At 31.4% G+C, this 18118-nt stretch overlaps 3 protein-coding genes across 3 annotated transcripts; all 3 read left to right on the forward strand.

Annotated features, from left to right (window-relative positions):
* Positions 1-5306: 5306 nt before the first annotated feature.
* LOC140960957 (uncharacterized) lies at positions 5307-6471 on the forward strand. The gene is made up of 3 exons (XM_073419285.1): positions 5307-5397; positions 5626-6083; positions 6165-6471. The coding sequence occupies exons 1-3, from the start codon at positions 5372-5374 to the stop codon at positions 6227-6229; spliced, it is 549 nt and encodes a 182-aa protein (XP_073275386.1). The 5' UTR covers positions 5307-5371; the 3' UTR covers positions 6230-6471.
* A 6023-nt stretch (positions 6472-12494) lies between these two features.
* Positions 12495-14192, forward strand: LOC140958010 (probable WRKY transcription factor 49). Its single transcript, XM_073415417.1, has 3 exons — positions 12495-12934; positions 13024-13179; positions 13694-14192. Exons 1-3 carry the CDS (start codon positions 12663-12665, stop codon positions 14190-14192), a joined length of 927 nt encoding a protein of 308 aa, XP_073271518.1. The 5' UTR covers positions 12495-12662.
* Positions 14193-14575: 383 nt separating this feature from the next.
* LOC140971124 (uncharacterized protein At5g02240-like) lies at positions 14576-17581 on the forward strand. Its single transcript, XM_073433211.1, has 7 exons — positions 14576-14980; positions 16102-16373; positions 16458-16494; positions 16585-16682; positions 16815-16876; positions 17006-17129; positions 17218-17581. Exons 1-7 carry the CDS (start codon positions 14758-14760, stop codon positions 17335-17337), a joined length of 936 nt encoding a protein of 311 aa, XP_073289312.1. The 5' UTR covers positions 14576-14757; the 3' UTR covers positions 17338-17581.
* Positions 17582-18118: the final 537 nt, after the last annotated feature.

The raw sequence follows: 18118 nt of genomic DNA on the forward strand, positions 1-18118 counted from the left end.
TAATTATTTTTTAAGTAGATCACTTGTGAAACGAACGAGTCAAATCGATTCATATTTAAAATAAAAAATAATATTTTTAGTGAAAAAATAATATTTTCTTATAGATCAAAATTTGTATTGATATATGACATTTATTTTTTTGTAAAGTGAGTACGAGAAAGAACGACTACCGGTACAGAGCATTTGATTGATTTAATCAAGTTGCTTATGTATGAGGCGCAGATGTGATAGGATGGTATTAGAGAACGTTCAGTTGAGCGTTCTAGGTGACAAAAGTAGACATGTAAGTTTAGAGAATTATCTATTTATCTTCCAAATAATTACTTTTTTATTTATTAAAATTATTAATTTAACAAATTGATCAAAGTTAGGACCGAGAAAATACATTATATTTTTAAAAAAATATATTTAGCAACTTGCATCCTCCGATAATACAACGATTTTGGCACACTCCACTATTGAATTATTTTTTTGGCACATTACGCACTCCAATCAAATTAAATAATTCATTTTGCAACTTTTTTATGTTTTCAATTGGAATCTTTTCTCAAATATCAAAAGAAAGGGAAAACTTGTCAATTAAAGTAAATGTTTTAAACAGTTGCTTGATAAAATGATATTTCATTGTCCAAACTTTTAAAAATAATAGATATAAATGTGTAAGATATTTTTTTTATTCTTAGACTAATAGTAAAATAATTTAAAAGTAAAATTAAAAAAGCATGAGTATAATAAAAGTTAATTTTAAACGTGAAATTTTAAGTTTTTTGTTACCAATTATCAAAAACTGACAGAAAAAAAAAATTTGAATCGTATATGAAATTTTAAATGCTCGAATGACTGATTATCTAAATTATGTCTCCCTTTATTCACAAACATGACAAATATTCTAACATTTCCTAATGAAAAAATAAGAAAATCTAGCATATTAAATTATACGTGCTCATTATCGAATTCAATTGCTAAAATAAAAATAAAATCGCTTTGAAAAATCATTTAAATATACTAATTCTATTTTTGAATCTAAAACACAAATGATTTGTTAGGATCAGTGCATGTATTAGGAGAGACGTGAATAAATAACTTACAAAATGTTCTTAATAGACTTCGGGTATTACATTGTTGTACCAGTTAATATCGTAACTGAGATCAACAAACAACTATCAAATAAAAATTCGTAAATAGTCCAACCGGGCTCGTTGAACTAAAAACTATGTCAAAATCAACTGAGCAAAATAAGTAAAGACTGTGTCACTACAAGAAAAGCAAGTTTTCACAATGCGCCTCGACAGCGAGCACTAAAAACACGACCCCAATATTATTATTTACGACATATCCTTCCATGTGCACTATCAAAAATTTTACATCTTATACCAACGATGGTGTGCAAACACGCTGTAAATAAATATTTTGACGAATTTGTTGCACACAAAGTGTGTTGTTAATAGTCCTAAACTAAATATTATATTCATAGTGCATCGCAGGATGTCAATAGTCATGTTTATTTAATATTGAAAGTACAGTGTACGATGTCAATAGTCTTGTTTATTTAGCGACACCACCAAAAACAGGGCACCAATTAAACCCTTAAATCTCACCACCAAAGCCTCTCATGATCGCACATAACAGATCACAAGAAATTGATATACCTCTCATTATCGCACATCGATCATGAGAAGCTATGGTGGTGAGATTTAGGAATTTAATAGGCACCTTTTTTTATGGTGCCGCTAAATAAATAAGACTATTGACAGCACGCAGTGCACTTTTAATATTAAAAAAGCAAGACTATTGACAGCGTGCGGTGCGCTGTAAATGTTAGATTTAATTTAGGACTATTAACCATGTGCTTTGTGCGCTGTTAATTCGTCAAAATATTTATTTACGACATTCAATATTTGTACTCCTTTGTTGTATAAGAAATAAAATTTTGAAAGTGCACATGGAAGGGTATGCCAGAAATAATAATATTGGCGGCGTGCTTTTAGTGCGTGTTGTTGATGTCACGCTGCGAAAACTCACTTTTTTTGTAGTTGATGAAGAATTTAATGCTCGAATTCTGCTCGAGATAAGTAGATTTTGAATTGTTCGATTTCGGTTCGAATCAGGTCTCGAGTTCGAGTTCGCCTCGGAATATTCAAACAAGTTCATAAAATATTTGTACTACTGCTATATATCAAGGATTGCGAACGTCTCGCAAACTAGCCAAAAATATAATTTAGATTCGAGTTCAGTTGACTTTAATTCAAATTTTTTCGAGCCGCCTCAAAAAAACTCATGTATCAACTTGGTTAGTTTACGCTGTGACGTGAGTCATTGTTATGACTAGTGAAACATTTTCTCCTCCAAAGACGTTAGTGCATCATAAAAATTCAACATTTCTAAATATAGTATTTCATACTTTACCATATCCAAAGTTTTTCCCGAGTGTGTCGGGATCGTGTGTTTTGTGTCATTGTCCGCCAATCTCTTATGTGACAAGTCCTACAATATGTACATTGTACACAATATCACATGTATGTTTGCCAGATGTATTGGATATATATAATAATACAACAAAAAATCGAAACATCGAAACTTTGATATTTTGGCAAGTTGGGCTGAGTTAGTTTACAAAACCCACAGTTTTGCATGAATGGATCCGCTGGGTTTGGCAATCACATGCATGCATGTGTATTTATGTCCACGCCACATCCCTGTCACCTATTTCATATTCCGATGCCGCAGACGCACCTAGAAAACGGTATTTGTTTTTTATTTGTTTTCAAATGGGGAAAATTTAAAGTTGTCGAGTATATTTAAATAAAATATTGACTTCAAGTTATCAAATTTTTATGATAATATAATTGTACATTTTTATTTTATAGTTTAATCAATATATATATATATATATATATGATGCGATCCGGGTGAAATGGATGAGCCGGGTCGGGTGCTCCATCGGATCTGCTATCAAGATAATGAAGGGAATAAGAGTAAGGAGATATATTTTCGCGATATGGCTTCAGCTGGAACCTGCACACAAGGAAATGAACTCGTGAATGGGCGACGGAGGGGAAATATCCATCTTGTCATGCTATCGGCCTGGGAAAATATCATCGTGACCCGGGCACTATTCATGGCCCATGAAATCCCAGGGCCTATCCATGACCCGGGACGTCCCGGGGCATCAATATATTTACATATGTATATATATACACACACATATTGAAAGTAAGTTTTTAATCAATATAATATGTAACATACAATATATGAATAATAAAAATGATATTTAAAACTCAACGACTATTGATCTCAAATCAAACTAGTTTGGAATGCACATGATCTCACTCCTATTTCCAAGCTCATTCCCGTCACATGGACAAGGTGACTATTTAATCTTACTAAATATTATGAATTATATATTTTAAAAAATATATAATATTTTTCTAGAGAAAAGTAAGAATGAGATGGTTGAAAACAGAGAATTAGGATAAGTGAAATGTGGTGCAAGTTTAAAATATATTTATAGAATTTTTTAAAAAAATTACCAGAATTAAATGACATTATTCAATCATAATTACTACCTGTAATGTGAATTTGCTTCTCTTCCTAAGAATAAGACATTTTTATATTATATACATTATTCAATAATAATTATTACCTGGTATTTGAATTTGCTTCTATTCGAAGAATACCACGTTATTATATTATAATATTATATTACAGCATCATATAATATATTTTATCCTAAAAAATATAATATATTTTAAAACTCTTCTATATTCAGATTTTATTTTTCTTTTTGAGTTGCATTCAGGTATTATCTCTAATAAAAAAATTCCACGTCTTCGCTACATGGTCAAATTCAGGTGGACCTCAGATGGTTATTGAAATGTAAGCCACAAAAGTCGCAGGTTTCCGTACTGCTGCTGCTCTCTCGATTTCTATTCTAGAGATTAAAACTCACGCAAATCAAAGAAGGAACAACCTTGTTTTTATGAGTTTTAATATTTTCTCGTGCCGTTTATTTACAGTCCATTTAAATGTTGATTTTTTTTTTTGGGCTTTTTTTGGTTGACTATATAATGTGATATCAACATTTCAGTAAAAAAGATTAATTTTTTTAAAAAAAACTAATATTGAAATCTAATAATATAATATATCAAAATTGTGCAACGAGACAGAACTTAATAATAGAATCCCAAAATTACAAATTTCCTTATATTTATTGTACTACACGTTGACAAATATTTTAAAAATATGTAATAAATGAGAATATTAATCAAATAAAATATGGTTAGATGAGAAAGATAAGATATTGATTAATTAATCATTTTTGTTTTGTAATACTTTACTGAAATTCTAAAAAAAAAAAACAATATCATACATATAAATATATTAATTTATCATTTTTATATTATTTATTTTTCATTATTTTATTTATGAGCTAAACAGTGAATAGAAGATTCAATTTTATAGTAAAAAAATAATTAATAAAACTTATATTTGTGTGGATTAGACGCCAGACACTGTAACAAGCGCGTGCAGTAACAAAAGAAGCAAAAGATTTATTTTATTTTTTTCGGTGGAAGATTGTGCATGGGAAAATCCCAAGGAATATATATAATCTAACAAAGAGGAAGATTTATTTTTTTATGTTCAGTGGAAGATTGTAGAATGCAGCCTTTAAATATACATATATATATATGACAATTTTTATAATTAATAATTTTATTTATATTCAAATAAAGATGATAACATAATTATAAAAATTAATGAAAAACTATACTACAATTTGAAACAATTACATTTTATAATTTGATTAAATTTAATGAGAGTCGTACCATAATTATGAAAATTAGTAAGATATTAAATTTAAATTTTGAAATAATGAATTAAAAAAATAAACAAAACAAAACAAAATAAATGTCACACCAAATATTTTGACTCTATTATGAACAAACTTAATAGAAAGTAGAGTAGGTCTCTTGTGAAACGGTCTAACGAATCTTTATATGTGATACGGGTCAATCCTACCGATATTCACAATAAAAAGTAATACTCTTAGCATAAAAAGTAATACTTTTTCATGGATTACCCAAATAAGAGATCTATCTCATAAAATACGATCCGTGAAACCATCTCACATAAATTTTTGTCTAGAAAGTAAGAGATAATGTACTTTATGGTATTGCACAAGCCATGAGATAATAAATTGAAATACATAACTAATATATCTATTTTTTATTTCAAATTATTGTACTAAAAAGGAGATTGAATGTATTTCTAGATCTTGTTTTTTATTTTAGTACCAAACGATCTATATATATTATTATACGTACATAGTGCAAATCACTGTCCGCCTTCAAAGATCACGGTAGAGGTAAGTATGAGCAGCCCAACTGAAATAAACAGGTATGTACATTTTTTTCCGATCCCTGATTTTGTTTTTGATTCCAAGTTTGAATTCTTATTCGTTTGTAAGTTGCCAGGAGAGCAGGAAATAGTAATTTCTAGAATACGTAATGGGAAAAAAAATTATGAATTTATAAATATACTGAAACTCAAAAGAAGAGTCGATTTTGTTCTTCTTCTTTTTGTTTTCCCACTTAATTTGATGAGTTTTGTTTTGGATACCTGCAGGGTAGATTTCTTGCACAAGAAAAGAAAAATGCGGGCTGAACCAGTGGGAGTGCCTCGGCCAAAACATGTGCGCTGGAGTCAAGTTCTTGAATATATTGATCCTTCTTCTGATCTCATCGTGGATCCAAAGAAAATGAGCGGCGAATATGTTAGAGACAGCAACTTAGACTCTACCATATTGACATGTAATGAGGATAAAACCGATCCCGGATATTCGAAAACTCGAGCATCTAACGAACCTGGTTCTGCCCTTTCTGGGAGCATAGAATGCAGATCAAAAACAAAACCGACTTCCAGTGAATCAGAGACGTTATCCGACAACGAGGCGGAGCTCCTAGGATTCGGAAGCCTTTCGGAATTCGGGTACCCGGATTATGCGGATTATAAGGAAGTCGAGTATCTGCTTCTCTCGAGTGGGATAGATCCCAGTGATTATATTCTTTCCTCTGGTGATCAAGGTAAATCTAATGTTTGTAAGTTGATATTTTCAAATTGAAATATATAAAGTATTGAAGCATTTGTTGTTCTCTTGGGTGCAGATGGTGGCAAGAAACTAACAATCGATGAGGAGTTTGAAGAGTGTTTTTCTATGCTTATGCTGTAGTTCAGACATAATAGGGTGTGAAATTTCTAGTTTCCTTCCCATATAATCTGCACAAGGTAGTGTCCTCCATCGTTTTCTTTTCTTTCTCCCAAAAACTGGACTCAGAAATCTGGAAAATTCTATCTTACACGGAAGTGTACGTTACTCCCAATGGGGGATAACGTAATTAAGCTTCGTCACGTCCAATGGTTGTAACTGCGTGTGAAATATTTAGTAACAAAATGAAATTTAGCTTATATTAATTTCTCAAAATCTCGTCTTAAATTAAAAGATTATTAAATTTGGAAGATATCTCCAAATTTATCAGACAAAGAAAACAAATGACAAAAACATTTGCACAATGTACTAGGGAACATAATGTAATATTGATGATTGGAATGTTTGTTTGCATATAAATTTGCATGCCTTCTCTTCTGGACCCATACGGATAAACATATTTGGCTCGTTGGCTTTATCCGAGGACAATATCCTCAAGTAACAAGAACTCAACGTTCTTGCATGAGCTATTGATTTAAGTTGCAGAGCAGTGGGGAAACGCGGCGATCAGATTATTATTTACCTGAAATTACAATTTGAGTTATGTATATTTAATTTGAAAAAAAAAATGTAATTTTGTTCGATGCTCTCATTTGATGAGAATAAAACTTATATTAAACGTATTAAAATTCATGTGATATTTTTCTCTACTTTTGAAACATTGGGTGACATTTTCCTTTGTATTTCTCCTTTATTTTTTTGCTTAGATGAACTTTGATAAATGTAATATATGTTTTATTCTCTTCAGGTGAATCTTGTAGAAGAACATCATTGTCAAATAGACGATATTCGGTGGGTTTTCTTACTTCTGGAGAAAAAAATCCAAAATTATTGGAGAAAAATCAATCTTTGACAAGTCACCTTACTAAAATCCAAAATAAAATAAATATAAGACTAAAATTGCATTTTCCTACTGTTTGTTATTTTTTGATGATCCATGTTTGTCAAATTTCAATCTTTAATCCACAATTAAAAAAAAAATTGAAGGATCGTTTTTTTTAAAAAAATTAATTTTGGCACTCCTATTGGATACTTTCAAGCAATGGCTTTTGTAAAATGCTGATATAAAATCGTTTCCATTACTTTAATTTTTAGGAGTAGTTTGTGACCACTCTTTTAGCAAATAGATAAATGCATAGCCGCTCCTAAATTTCAGAAAATTTTATAGAACGTGACACAACCATTTCCTCCATGGTTTATCATCAGAATTATCCTAATTAATTTTAAAATTAATATAGCTAATCATAAAAATCACCCCTAAAACTTCTTTACTTTAATATAATCTATAAATTTTTATATAAAATTTTATTTGTTTCAAATTTTCTTTTACAAAAAAAGACAGTGTGACATGCAACAAGTGCATAGAGTTGTAAACATATACTATGAGAGGAGGCCCCAAGCCTATCATGATCTATCCTCAAAATTAATGGGTTAGATCGGTGTTGGTTTAAGTTTTCGAAACATAAATATAGTTGTAAAGCCTTTTTGAGAATCTTTCTTGCGATCTCTTTATCTTAAAGGTCAAAAAATATCGAAATGAGTTATCTCTTGATAAATACTCTCGCGTGCCATGTTACTGATATTGTGACGTTTGATCTGATTTGATAAGTGAACCATAAAAAGAGAGACATAATATCTTAATGAATAAGATTGTCTCTGCTAGGGACACACTAGCCGCAAAGTAAGGGTAAGACTGATCTCGAGGGATTGAGACACCACCAGCAGCAAGGCACGACCCCATAGCCACTCTCGGATTCATGGCCTAACAGCACAGCCATTGACACTCACATCGGTGCAGTCTCTCATGTCTACATATCGTTTAGCATGTGACTCTCAAATAAATAAATAAAAAAAAAAAAGTGGACCTAGAAATTATTTTTATAAGAAAATCAATGAATATTAAATTAATTATCAAGTAGCCATTATCGCATTAAGACATTATTCATACAATCCTTATTACAAATTGTAGAAGAAGTTGATAAATCCCCAATGTCCGCACAAGTACTTAGAAATAAAATGAATAATGTGAAATCTGTTAAATGATTTTGTTTAAGGTATTTCAATTAATAATATTTTATTTTATCTTTTTATTCTTTATTTCCATAGAAACACTAGATAAATACATTTTTTTTTGTATATTAAATTTTGATTGATTTCCTAATGTGTACTTTTGGGTATTAACTATTTAAATGATTTTAAAATAATAAATATTTTATCATATATATGCTCAAATAATATTAAATGTACCTTTAAAGTTTAAATCTCTTTAATATATTTTTATATTTTATCTTGAGCTTTACATCATGAAGAATATACAACTTTGATTAAATCAAATTAATCATCAACTATTAACTAAAGTTATCTATATTATTATTTGATTTATCGGTTCCCTCATCATCTCGATTATTAATTTAAGAAATATAGTTTTTTTATCTCACTTAATAATTAATTAATCTTAAATAAAAACTAATAATAATAATATAAAACTAAAAATTTGATGGCAATGAAATAATTATTCATTGTCTCCAAAAACTTCTAAAGGACCAAAAGCAAAGATGTAAAATTGATTACAAAAAGTGATTAATTTTTTTAATACATTTTAGTTAGTAAAATAAGTCGTTGATAGAAATCATAAAACATAATCATGAGATTAATCAATAATCATACCCAAAAAAAAAAAAAATCTTAACCCGGCTGGACTAGTTTAAGTCATATATCGGGCTGGGCTGGGCTGGGCTGGGCAGTTTTATGAGTGGATACCGGAGCCTAAACCCACGGACAACCTATCCATCAAAATAAGCATAAGATAAATAGGTTAAAGTGTTGTAGAACCAATAATCTACTAAGTAATAACATTTTGCATAAACTAAATAAAACAAGAGATTTTATTTCAAGTTCTAAGAGAAATTCTTCTACGTCTTTCTTTTTTCTATGAATCGAAGGATTTCATAGCAATATTTTATTTATAAAAAAATCTTTTGCATTGAACCAATTCAGGTGACGTCACAGTCTCAAACTAAGACTTTTAATAACAACTACTCTGTTTACAACTTTGATTTTTACGACAAGCCAAAAACAACTAATTTCACAAAATCAAATATGATAGAAATGGTTACAAAAATGTCTCAAAGGAGACAGATGGTTCACTCCTTTGTAATATATTTGAGTTTAACTTGAGTTTTTTTTTAAAAAAAAAAAAATGAAGACTCGAGAATCGAATATCATAAAAATTATAAAAAAAGAAAAAGAAAAATAAAATATAATAAAAAAAATACCAAAATGTCTCCTTGATGAGTTAAAATAAAATCCATGCCTCCCACGTCTTTTTTACACTCCGAATGGGTTCGTTCACCACGCGTATGTACATGTATCCAACACGTGTGGGCCAACCTATCCCACAGTTTACACGTGTTACCCGGAGGGGTTTGACTTTTACAAAAAAGGATTTGGTCAGAGAGGTTGTTGACTTTTTGATTATTTCTCCCCCACATCACTAGCCGAGTTAGACAGCCATTCATTAATTGCAGCCACTTTGTCCTTTTATTGGGTCACACTGAATTTAATTTTTATCGGACTCTTGCTAAAAAGTCAACCCCCGATATTTTTTCTATGTATAAATTCTTATGCAACAGACAAATTAAGTCTTCCCTGTGTTGGAAGCAATTGGAATGGTAGGTTGTAATTATTGATCCCTCGCCTTCTACACGCACTCCACATTTCTAATTTTAAATTATGTTTTTATATTCTTAGGCTGTGATTATCAGTGCAATAAAAATCGTTGACATGTCTTGAAATTTAGTTATATAATTTGTCCAAGTTTGATTTTTATTATTTAATTTTGATTGTTTTTTGTTATGATCATTTTTACAAAAATACTAAACCTCTAATATTACTTATTTGATACATATATTCTTTTATGTACTTTATGCGACGAGAATAAAATTTATATAATATATATTAAAATCAATCTAATAAAAAATAAATGAAAAAATAAAGCAAAAAACCACCCATATTTTAAAATGAAATGAAAAAGCTTGTCGTTATTTTTTTTTTTTGTCTCAGATGGATTTTAATGTATAATATATACTTAATGGTCATATAAGCCACGTAGACAACATAGTTTCCAAATAAATGATATCCGGAGGGTTTAGTGATTTTAGGTGAAAAAATGATCATAATCAAAAATATCCAAAGTTGCTAGGAAAAAACTCAGAAAAGTTATATGTTTTTTCTTTGATTACTGCCCAGCAGCAATTATATGAGAACACAACATTATCATTTCAGAGGATGTTAGTGTTTTTCATGGTGAAACTCATCTGATATTCAAGTTAAGGAGTGAAAAAAAGTGTAAGTGAATCTAGGTTATATGTATTAAATTTTTGTTGTATTAATGGACATATGGCTAGTCTTTTTGTGTGGGAGTGAAAACTTACCATGTTTTATGTATAATATGATATGATTTTTTTATTTTTTATTAATAATTCTCGTGAATTTTCTTACTTATATGCTCTAATCCTCAATCATACATTTGTTTGCTACGATAAAAAAATATAATAATAAATTTATTTTTATGAATGATAAAAAGTTGAATCTAAAAAATAATTGGGTGAGAAAATATGAAAGTGACATGAAAATATATTAAGAAAAAATAGATAAAAAAATCTAAGCATTTTTTTAATACATAAACAAATACATTTCCTAAATTTGAAACTTTCTTATTTTAATTATGGCAATGTCCAGTTTGTTAATAGTTGCCTCACTTAAAAATCAAGCTCAACTGCCCTAAAAATTATTCCTGGAGTTAAGCGAGTTATTCCAAGAAATTATGAGAGAAATAATAGATAAAAAAAAATCGCCATAATTCCCTGTTTAGCAGTTGTCTCTTTGATCAAGATCTACGGTTTAGGTGAGCTTGGTCCACCTAAAAATAATAATTGTTCAACTCAAAAAAAATAATGAATTAAATAAATAAATAAAATATTTGGTCCAACTTGATATAAATCCACCTTGTCAAAATATTATAACAGGACAAAGAAACAGCTGAGGGAAAACAACAAAAAATACAACCAATACAAAGATGGATACTGCAATTTCAATTGTGATTGATCATCTACAATGTCTCTCCATCTGCAATAATTTTTTTTAAACAAAAAAAAGAGAGATAATTTTTATTGCTAACTTATAATCAAGCCCATGCCAGGATTCATAGGATTTTTTTCAAAAAATCTAGGTTGCTTAACTATCCTTCACTCATGGTTTTCTTTAAATATTGTCTATAACTGGCCACAACTATAAGAAAATTAAAAATTCATTACGTAAATTAGTCTATCAATCCTGACTTTAATTGATCAGATTTTGATTTTAGTATGATAAACTAGTTTTGCAGCACTTTTGTTCTTTTTTGTTAGAGTACTGATATGACATTAGAAATTTTTCATTATCTAGCATCATGTCAGTAATGTCAAGTATCATATAATCGATCCAGTGAAAAAAGATTATAAGTGCAAAAACAATCAATTTATTATGCTACAATGACCAAAACCCTATTTAAGCTAACTTAATATATGAAATTTTAACGGGAAAATAAGTTTTTAAGTCCATTGACTTATCCAATTTTTTGTTCAAAGTTTGGTTTGATGCACTAAATTTTAATTTTGGTCTATTTTGGTTCAATTATTGACATGAAATTAATAAGTCAGTAATTTCATATGCGGACGTTAAATTGTTTTTTTATATATCATGTCAGAATTTTTCGGTATTACATCTGCTACCTGATGAAATAGGACTGAAAGATAAAAATAATCAAAGTTAGTCTACAACTAAACTTTGAAAATTTAGTATATCAAAACCCAAAATAGAAAAATTAGTAGACCAAAACGTTATTTTCTTTGTTTTAATTTTCCCATCAACTATAAATATATATACACACACAAACAAACTCAAATATTTTAAATAGTAAAACAGCACAAAAAACACATTTCGATTGCTCTACCCAATATAGACAATTATTATACCCAATAAAAATTCAACCAATAATTAATTATGCACCAAACTACAGAAAAACTTGAGGAGATTGTGGTGCGTTGACATTTGACAAAGGGAATTTTCAAAAGTCAACCTAGTAAAATACACTCCTAAAATCTTTTTAAAATATAGGGTCCATAATTTAAAATGAATAGATACAACACCTTATCTCCAAATTTATTCAGTATAATTAGCAACCATACCAACTAAAGCTTATGCTATAACTTTCAAGTCACAAATTAACATTAAACCTTGCTACCTCTTCATCTGCTCCACTTTAACCTAAAGTTTTATCCTTGCAACTCCATGCTATATTACATGCAAGTATAACCTCAAAATATTGTCATAGAATAACACAAAAAGAAAATCCATAATGGATGAACTGATAAAACTGACTCAAGGACCTGCAGATGAGCTAGTCGAAGAACTTCTCGACAACGAATCTCCGTTTTTTTTGCCTCAGCTTCATCATGATCACGGCGTATTGGGATCGAATCACAGCCCTTCGATATTGGAGTCCTGTCTCCTTGGGTCGATGGGGTATTCGGGTCCAACTATCGAAGATATCGAGAGTTCTTTATCATACACGAACCATGGAGTCCACGATTTTCAGCACCCAGATTATAAATTGTCGGAGGAATGCAGGTTTGGATACAAGATGTATTTTTTTCCTTTAATCTTGAAACATAAGGGTAATTATATTTTGATGTTGTTTTGTTTTTTTTTTTGGGCAGAATTTCAATGTTGGAAAGAGATTATATGAACAAGGCCAATCATGACAACCACAAGTATACTTTGCGAATCAAGAACTGTGGTAATGTAATGGCAGATGATGGGTATAAATGGAGGAAATATGGCCAGAAATCCATAAAAAATAGTCCAAATCCCAGGTGAAAACTTGATTTCCATGCCACTTATTTTGAAATTTTTGAACTTATATATTATATGAAATTTACTTCTTTTTGGGAGCTTATAATGAATGATGCTATAATGGCATGAACTGAGTAACGACAAAGTGCTTACATATTTATCATGCAAAATACAGTTGATTCTTTTTATATAATTCTTATATAGATTAAGTTTTTCTATCATGATTTTCCCATGTCGAAAAACATTAACCAACACTCACGCCTACATATTGAGCTCTCATTGTACATATTTCATATTCGTCTTCGTTTTACGAAAATTGTTGCGATTTGGTTGTAATAGAGATACATTGTAATCCATTTTAATAAACCACTTTAAACATTCATTATAAACCAATTTACTATTATTATATTAATCGTCATGCAATTGAGAAAAAATATATAGGGCAGTATCATATATGCAGCTTCTCTAATAAAGTGTTTAGTAAAATAGAATTATTATCTTAATTTAGAATAATTTAAATTTATAATTTCTCAGAAGCTACTACCGTTGCACGAACCCGAGATGTAGTGCCAAAAAACAAGTGGAGCGGTCCATCGACGACCCGGATACCCATATTATCACATATGAAGGCCTTCACCTCCACTTTCCTTACCCATTTTCCTTAATCAACAGTCATCTGGATAAGCCCGACCCGCCCACTAAGAAACACAAAGGGTTCATGCCAGAAGCCCAACATAAAGCCCATAAAGGAGATCGAGTAGCCCAAGACACTGGAATTGAATATGGGCTTGACAACATCTATCCAAGCCCAATAGACAAGGAATTTGAGGACCAATTGAAGAGCCCACAAGGCCTGCTTGAAGATATGGTGCCATTGATGATCAGAAAGCCATTTATTAGTAAATCCAACGCTTCCACTGCTAGCTCTTCATCTTGTGCTTCTTCACCAGCTTCGTCCAATTCTTTTCCTTGGTCTCCAAATTACTCATTTCTAGGNTATCTATTTATGTTCGTGGCAGTCCATGTAATGTAGTAAAATCGAGGCTAGTAGTCCGATGTTTACGGGATTATATACCATAAAATATGTCGTAGTTGTAAGTTATTAGGCGTAAAGGCTTCGATTTGTCTTTTGATACTGTATTTTGCTATTTTCTATTTTTATATGAATTTTAACGGTTTTTTTCTTTTTACTTCATGTTATTTGGTCGGAATTGGTAACCAATGTGCGCCTCTAAGAATAGGAAGTTAGTGGCAATTTTTGAAGTAAACTATAAGATTATAATTTTAACTTTTACCATTAAATGATTCAAATAGATTTTTTTAAAAATGAAATACCAAAATCTTTTCTTTTTTAAAAAAAAAAAAAAGAAGAGGAAGAAAGCATACATATAATTCGGATTTGGATGATGGAGCTGGGCAATCATTCTGCCCTGGTGCAAACGGATAACGTGACTGGCGAAAAAGGATAAAAAAGATAAGAGTCCACCCTTTGGTAAGCGAACATCTGTCATTACACTTGAGCGGCTACCTGTTCATCTGGACAAACGAGTTTCCCCATCCGCCGACGAGCGGACACGAATCCGTCTTAGTGGGCTTCGATGATACGTATCCCTTTCACCCCTTCGTGTTCAGCAGCGACCCATAAATGTTGGGGCTCCAATTTAGTCAATAGAATCTCCTTCAGTTCAAATATACTCCCAGAGTCGTCCATTTCTTCGGGAGTCCCATTCTTGCGTCCTAGAAAAGGGAGAATTTCTGTGTTTGCTATGTCTGCTTCGGGCAAAGGAACTGTTCTTGTTACTGGTGCCGGTGGTAGAACTGGTAAATAAATTCTTTCTTGAACACTCTCTAGCATTTTGTTTTGGATGGTAACGGCCGGTGAGTGTCTTTTGTATTTGTGGGATTTGATTCTTGTGCTGAGGTTTTTGCATTTTACTTCGTGGTCTGTGTGAGGTGGAAAAAGTAGAAACTTGGGTGAGATCAGTATCATGCTCCATCAAAGTTTGTCATTTTCTTTCTTTTCCCATCTATTGTAATGTAATGAAGGACATCAAATTTAGCAAGAAAATGCAGTAACATTTTCCAGTTTTTTGGATTTATCGCTTTGGCGAGGTGAGAATGGATATGAAATACTTGTTAGAGCAGTCCATTATACATCTTGTTAGAGCAGTCCATTATACATAGTCGTAGAGTCCGGAACTTGATAGCTATAATCTCGTATGTCATTGACAAAACCTTGTATGGATCCTTAGCCTTTGGAGTCATTGTTTGATCATAATCTCTTAGATAGTTTCTCTCTCTGTTGTCCTTTATGGCACCCCCAAGCACCAGGTCGGACGCTATACATAATTTAGTCAGCAAGAAATTGATGTGTATTCGTCGTTGCTGTAATTGCTAAAAGAATTTGTGATACATTTTTATAAACCTCGTCAAATCCTCTTCACAGACCAACATCGAACATTAGTATTACACTCGGCCTTTTTCCGTGTTAATGCTTCAACTTCGGGTTGCCCATTGTCTAGACTCTAGAGTAATGACAAGTCCATGTTAATGCTTTAGCTCTCAGTTTCTAATCATTTGTCCTTGTTTTAATGCTTTAACTACTTAATTGTTTCTGTTTACGAGTAGACCCGACCACGGTTCTCTTACAACTGTAAAGCGGAACCAGAAACCACTAGGAACCGAAACCAAAACCAGTAGGAACCAGAGCCAAAATCATACTTGAGTGGTTCGGTTCCAGATCCGGTTCCACCTTTTATTGGAAATGGAACAGCCAGTTCCTGAATCGTAATCATCGATTTTGGAACCGTGGTCTGGTCTAGTTACGAGCACTCGAGTTATTGATGATCTGTGTATAGGTTAATATTGTTTCTACTTTCTATGGTATGAAACTCTATAATAGCACGAGTCGAAGACCTTTGCTGACATTCTCTTTTCATTAGGCCAAATCGTTTACAAGAAACTGAAAGAGAGAAGAGATCATTACATTGCTAGAGGTTTGGTAAGAACTCCAGATAGCAAGGAAAAAATTGGTGGAGGCGATGATGTTTATATTGGGGATATAAGAGACACGGAAAGCATTGTTCCTGCAATACAAGGTATTGATGCCCTTATCATACTCACAAGTGCAGTTCCAAAGATGAAACCAGGGTTTGACCCAGCTAAAGGTGGAAGGCCTGAATTTTGTTTTGAAGATGGAGCATTCCCGGAACAGGTTTCAACCATGGCCTGTGGTTCAGCCCTGTGTTTGAGGTTTCTTTATGTGTAACCTTTCTGACCTTTATTTTTCCGATTTCAGGTTGACTGGTTTGGGCAAAAGAACCAAATAGATGCCGGTAAGAAGTAGTAGTCTAGTACTGAACTTTCATATTATTTAGCTTCTTCCTGTGTTGATTCTAAAAATATTTGTTACATACATTGTACAGCCAAAGCTGCCGGGGTAAAGCAAATTGTGTTGGTGGGATCTATGGGAGGAACTGATCCAAACCACCCATTAAATAGTTTGGGAAATGGAAACATCTTGGTTTGAACATGTTCACCTCATTTTTGTTTTCCTTCACCTCGTTTTTTGACGAAGAAACATCACTTGAAGACACAAGTTTTTTTCCTTCTCATTAATATACTAATATGAAACTAAATACTGTTTTGATCACAGGTTTGGAAAAGAAAGGCCGAGCAATACTTGGCTGACTCAGGTGTCCCATATACCATAATTAGGTATGTCCAAATTTGTGCTTCTATGACTCGAAAGATATTGCATGTAGAACTTTTAACAATTTATTTGTTACAGATGCATGATTATATCATTGCTTATTTTTTGTCGATACCATCTCTTGTGTTGGCTAGGGCGGGTGGCTTGCAAGATAAAGATGGTGGTTTACGAGAGTTAATTGTTGGAAAGGATGACGAACTTCTTCAGACAGAAACAAGAACGATTGCTCGAGCTGACGTTGCAGAAGTCTGCATTCAGGTATCTACAACAAACTGTTTTAGCCATTATTTCTTTCGAGATGCACCATAACCTAGTCTTGGCAAGTAACGTACAAACTTGTGGACAGGCGCTAAACATTGAGGAGGCTAAATTCAAGGCTTTCGACCTTGCATCGAAGCCTGAAGGTTCCGGTACACCAACCACAGACTTCAAGAGTCTTTTTTCCCAGATCACTACGCGATTCTGATTTATATTAGCCGAATTCGAGGCTATCGGTGCTAGTGTTTCGTATATTTCCTAAAAATTTGAGACACGCTGAGATGTAGTAGTGTAACATTGACTTTCTTCTGGTGTGGCCGGACTGTTTCTTGGTGATCAGGCTGGTATCCTTCTATGCTTTAAAAGCCACTATAGCCAAGAACTCGAATATATTTCATTTTTTAATTTTGTGTACGGCAAATGAAAAATAAAGCACTTAGTTGTTGGAATGATTCTTTATCAATTTTTTTTAAAAAAAAATGAAGTGCAAGTAGTTACCATTGGTCAAATGAAAGAAAAAGATTTATAATTATTTTCTTTCGAATTGAAAAATTCAAGTAAAATTCGGCGTATTTTCCTTGTTTCGTTTCACAATTTCATTAAGGTGATGAAAGAGAGAAATAACATCGTTTTCCAAAAAAATGTTGGTTTTGAAATGTTTCGAGTTAAATCGAATCTCCTTTAAAATTAAAAAATTTCAAATTATTGACCAAAATGCCCCCACATGTTTAACACTTATATTATTAAACATCTAATTGTTTCCTTATGTTACTCTTTAAATCTACTAATTAAATATTATATAATAAGTTTACTAACTACTTTATTTTATCATCTGTATAAATGAAATTGTAATAATATTATTACATATCATGAAAAACATCAGTTTAAGTTTTATATTTCTTTGTAAATGGCATCCATTTAACTTGAGTTTTTAAATTTAATATTAAATTCAAACATGGTTTTTAGTATCAAATAACTAAATATTATAG

This window comes from Primulina huaijiensis, chromosome 2 (genome assembly GCF_012295235.1).
Source record: "Primulina huaijiensis isolate GDHJ02 chromosome 2, ASM1229523v2, whole genome shotgun sequence".
Classification (NCBI taxonomy): Eukaryota; Viridiplantae; Streptophyta; class Magnoliopsida; order Lamiales; family Gesneriaceae; genus Primulina; species Primulina huaijiensis.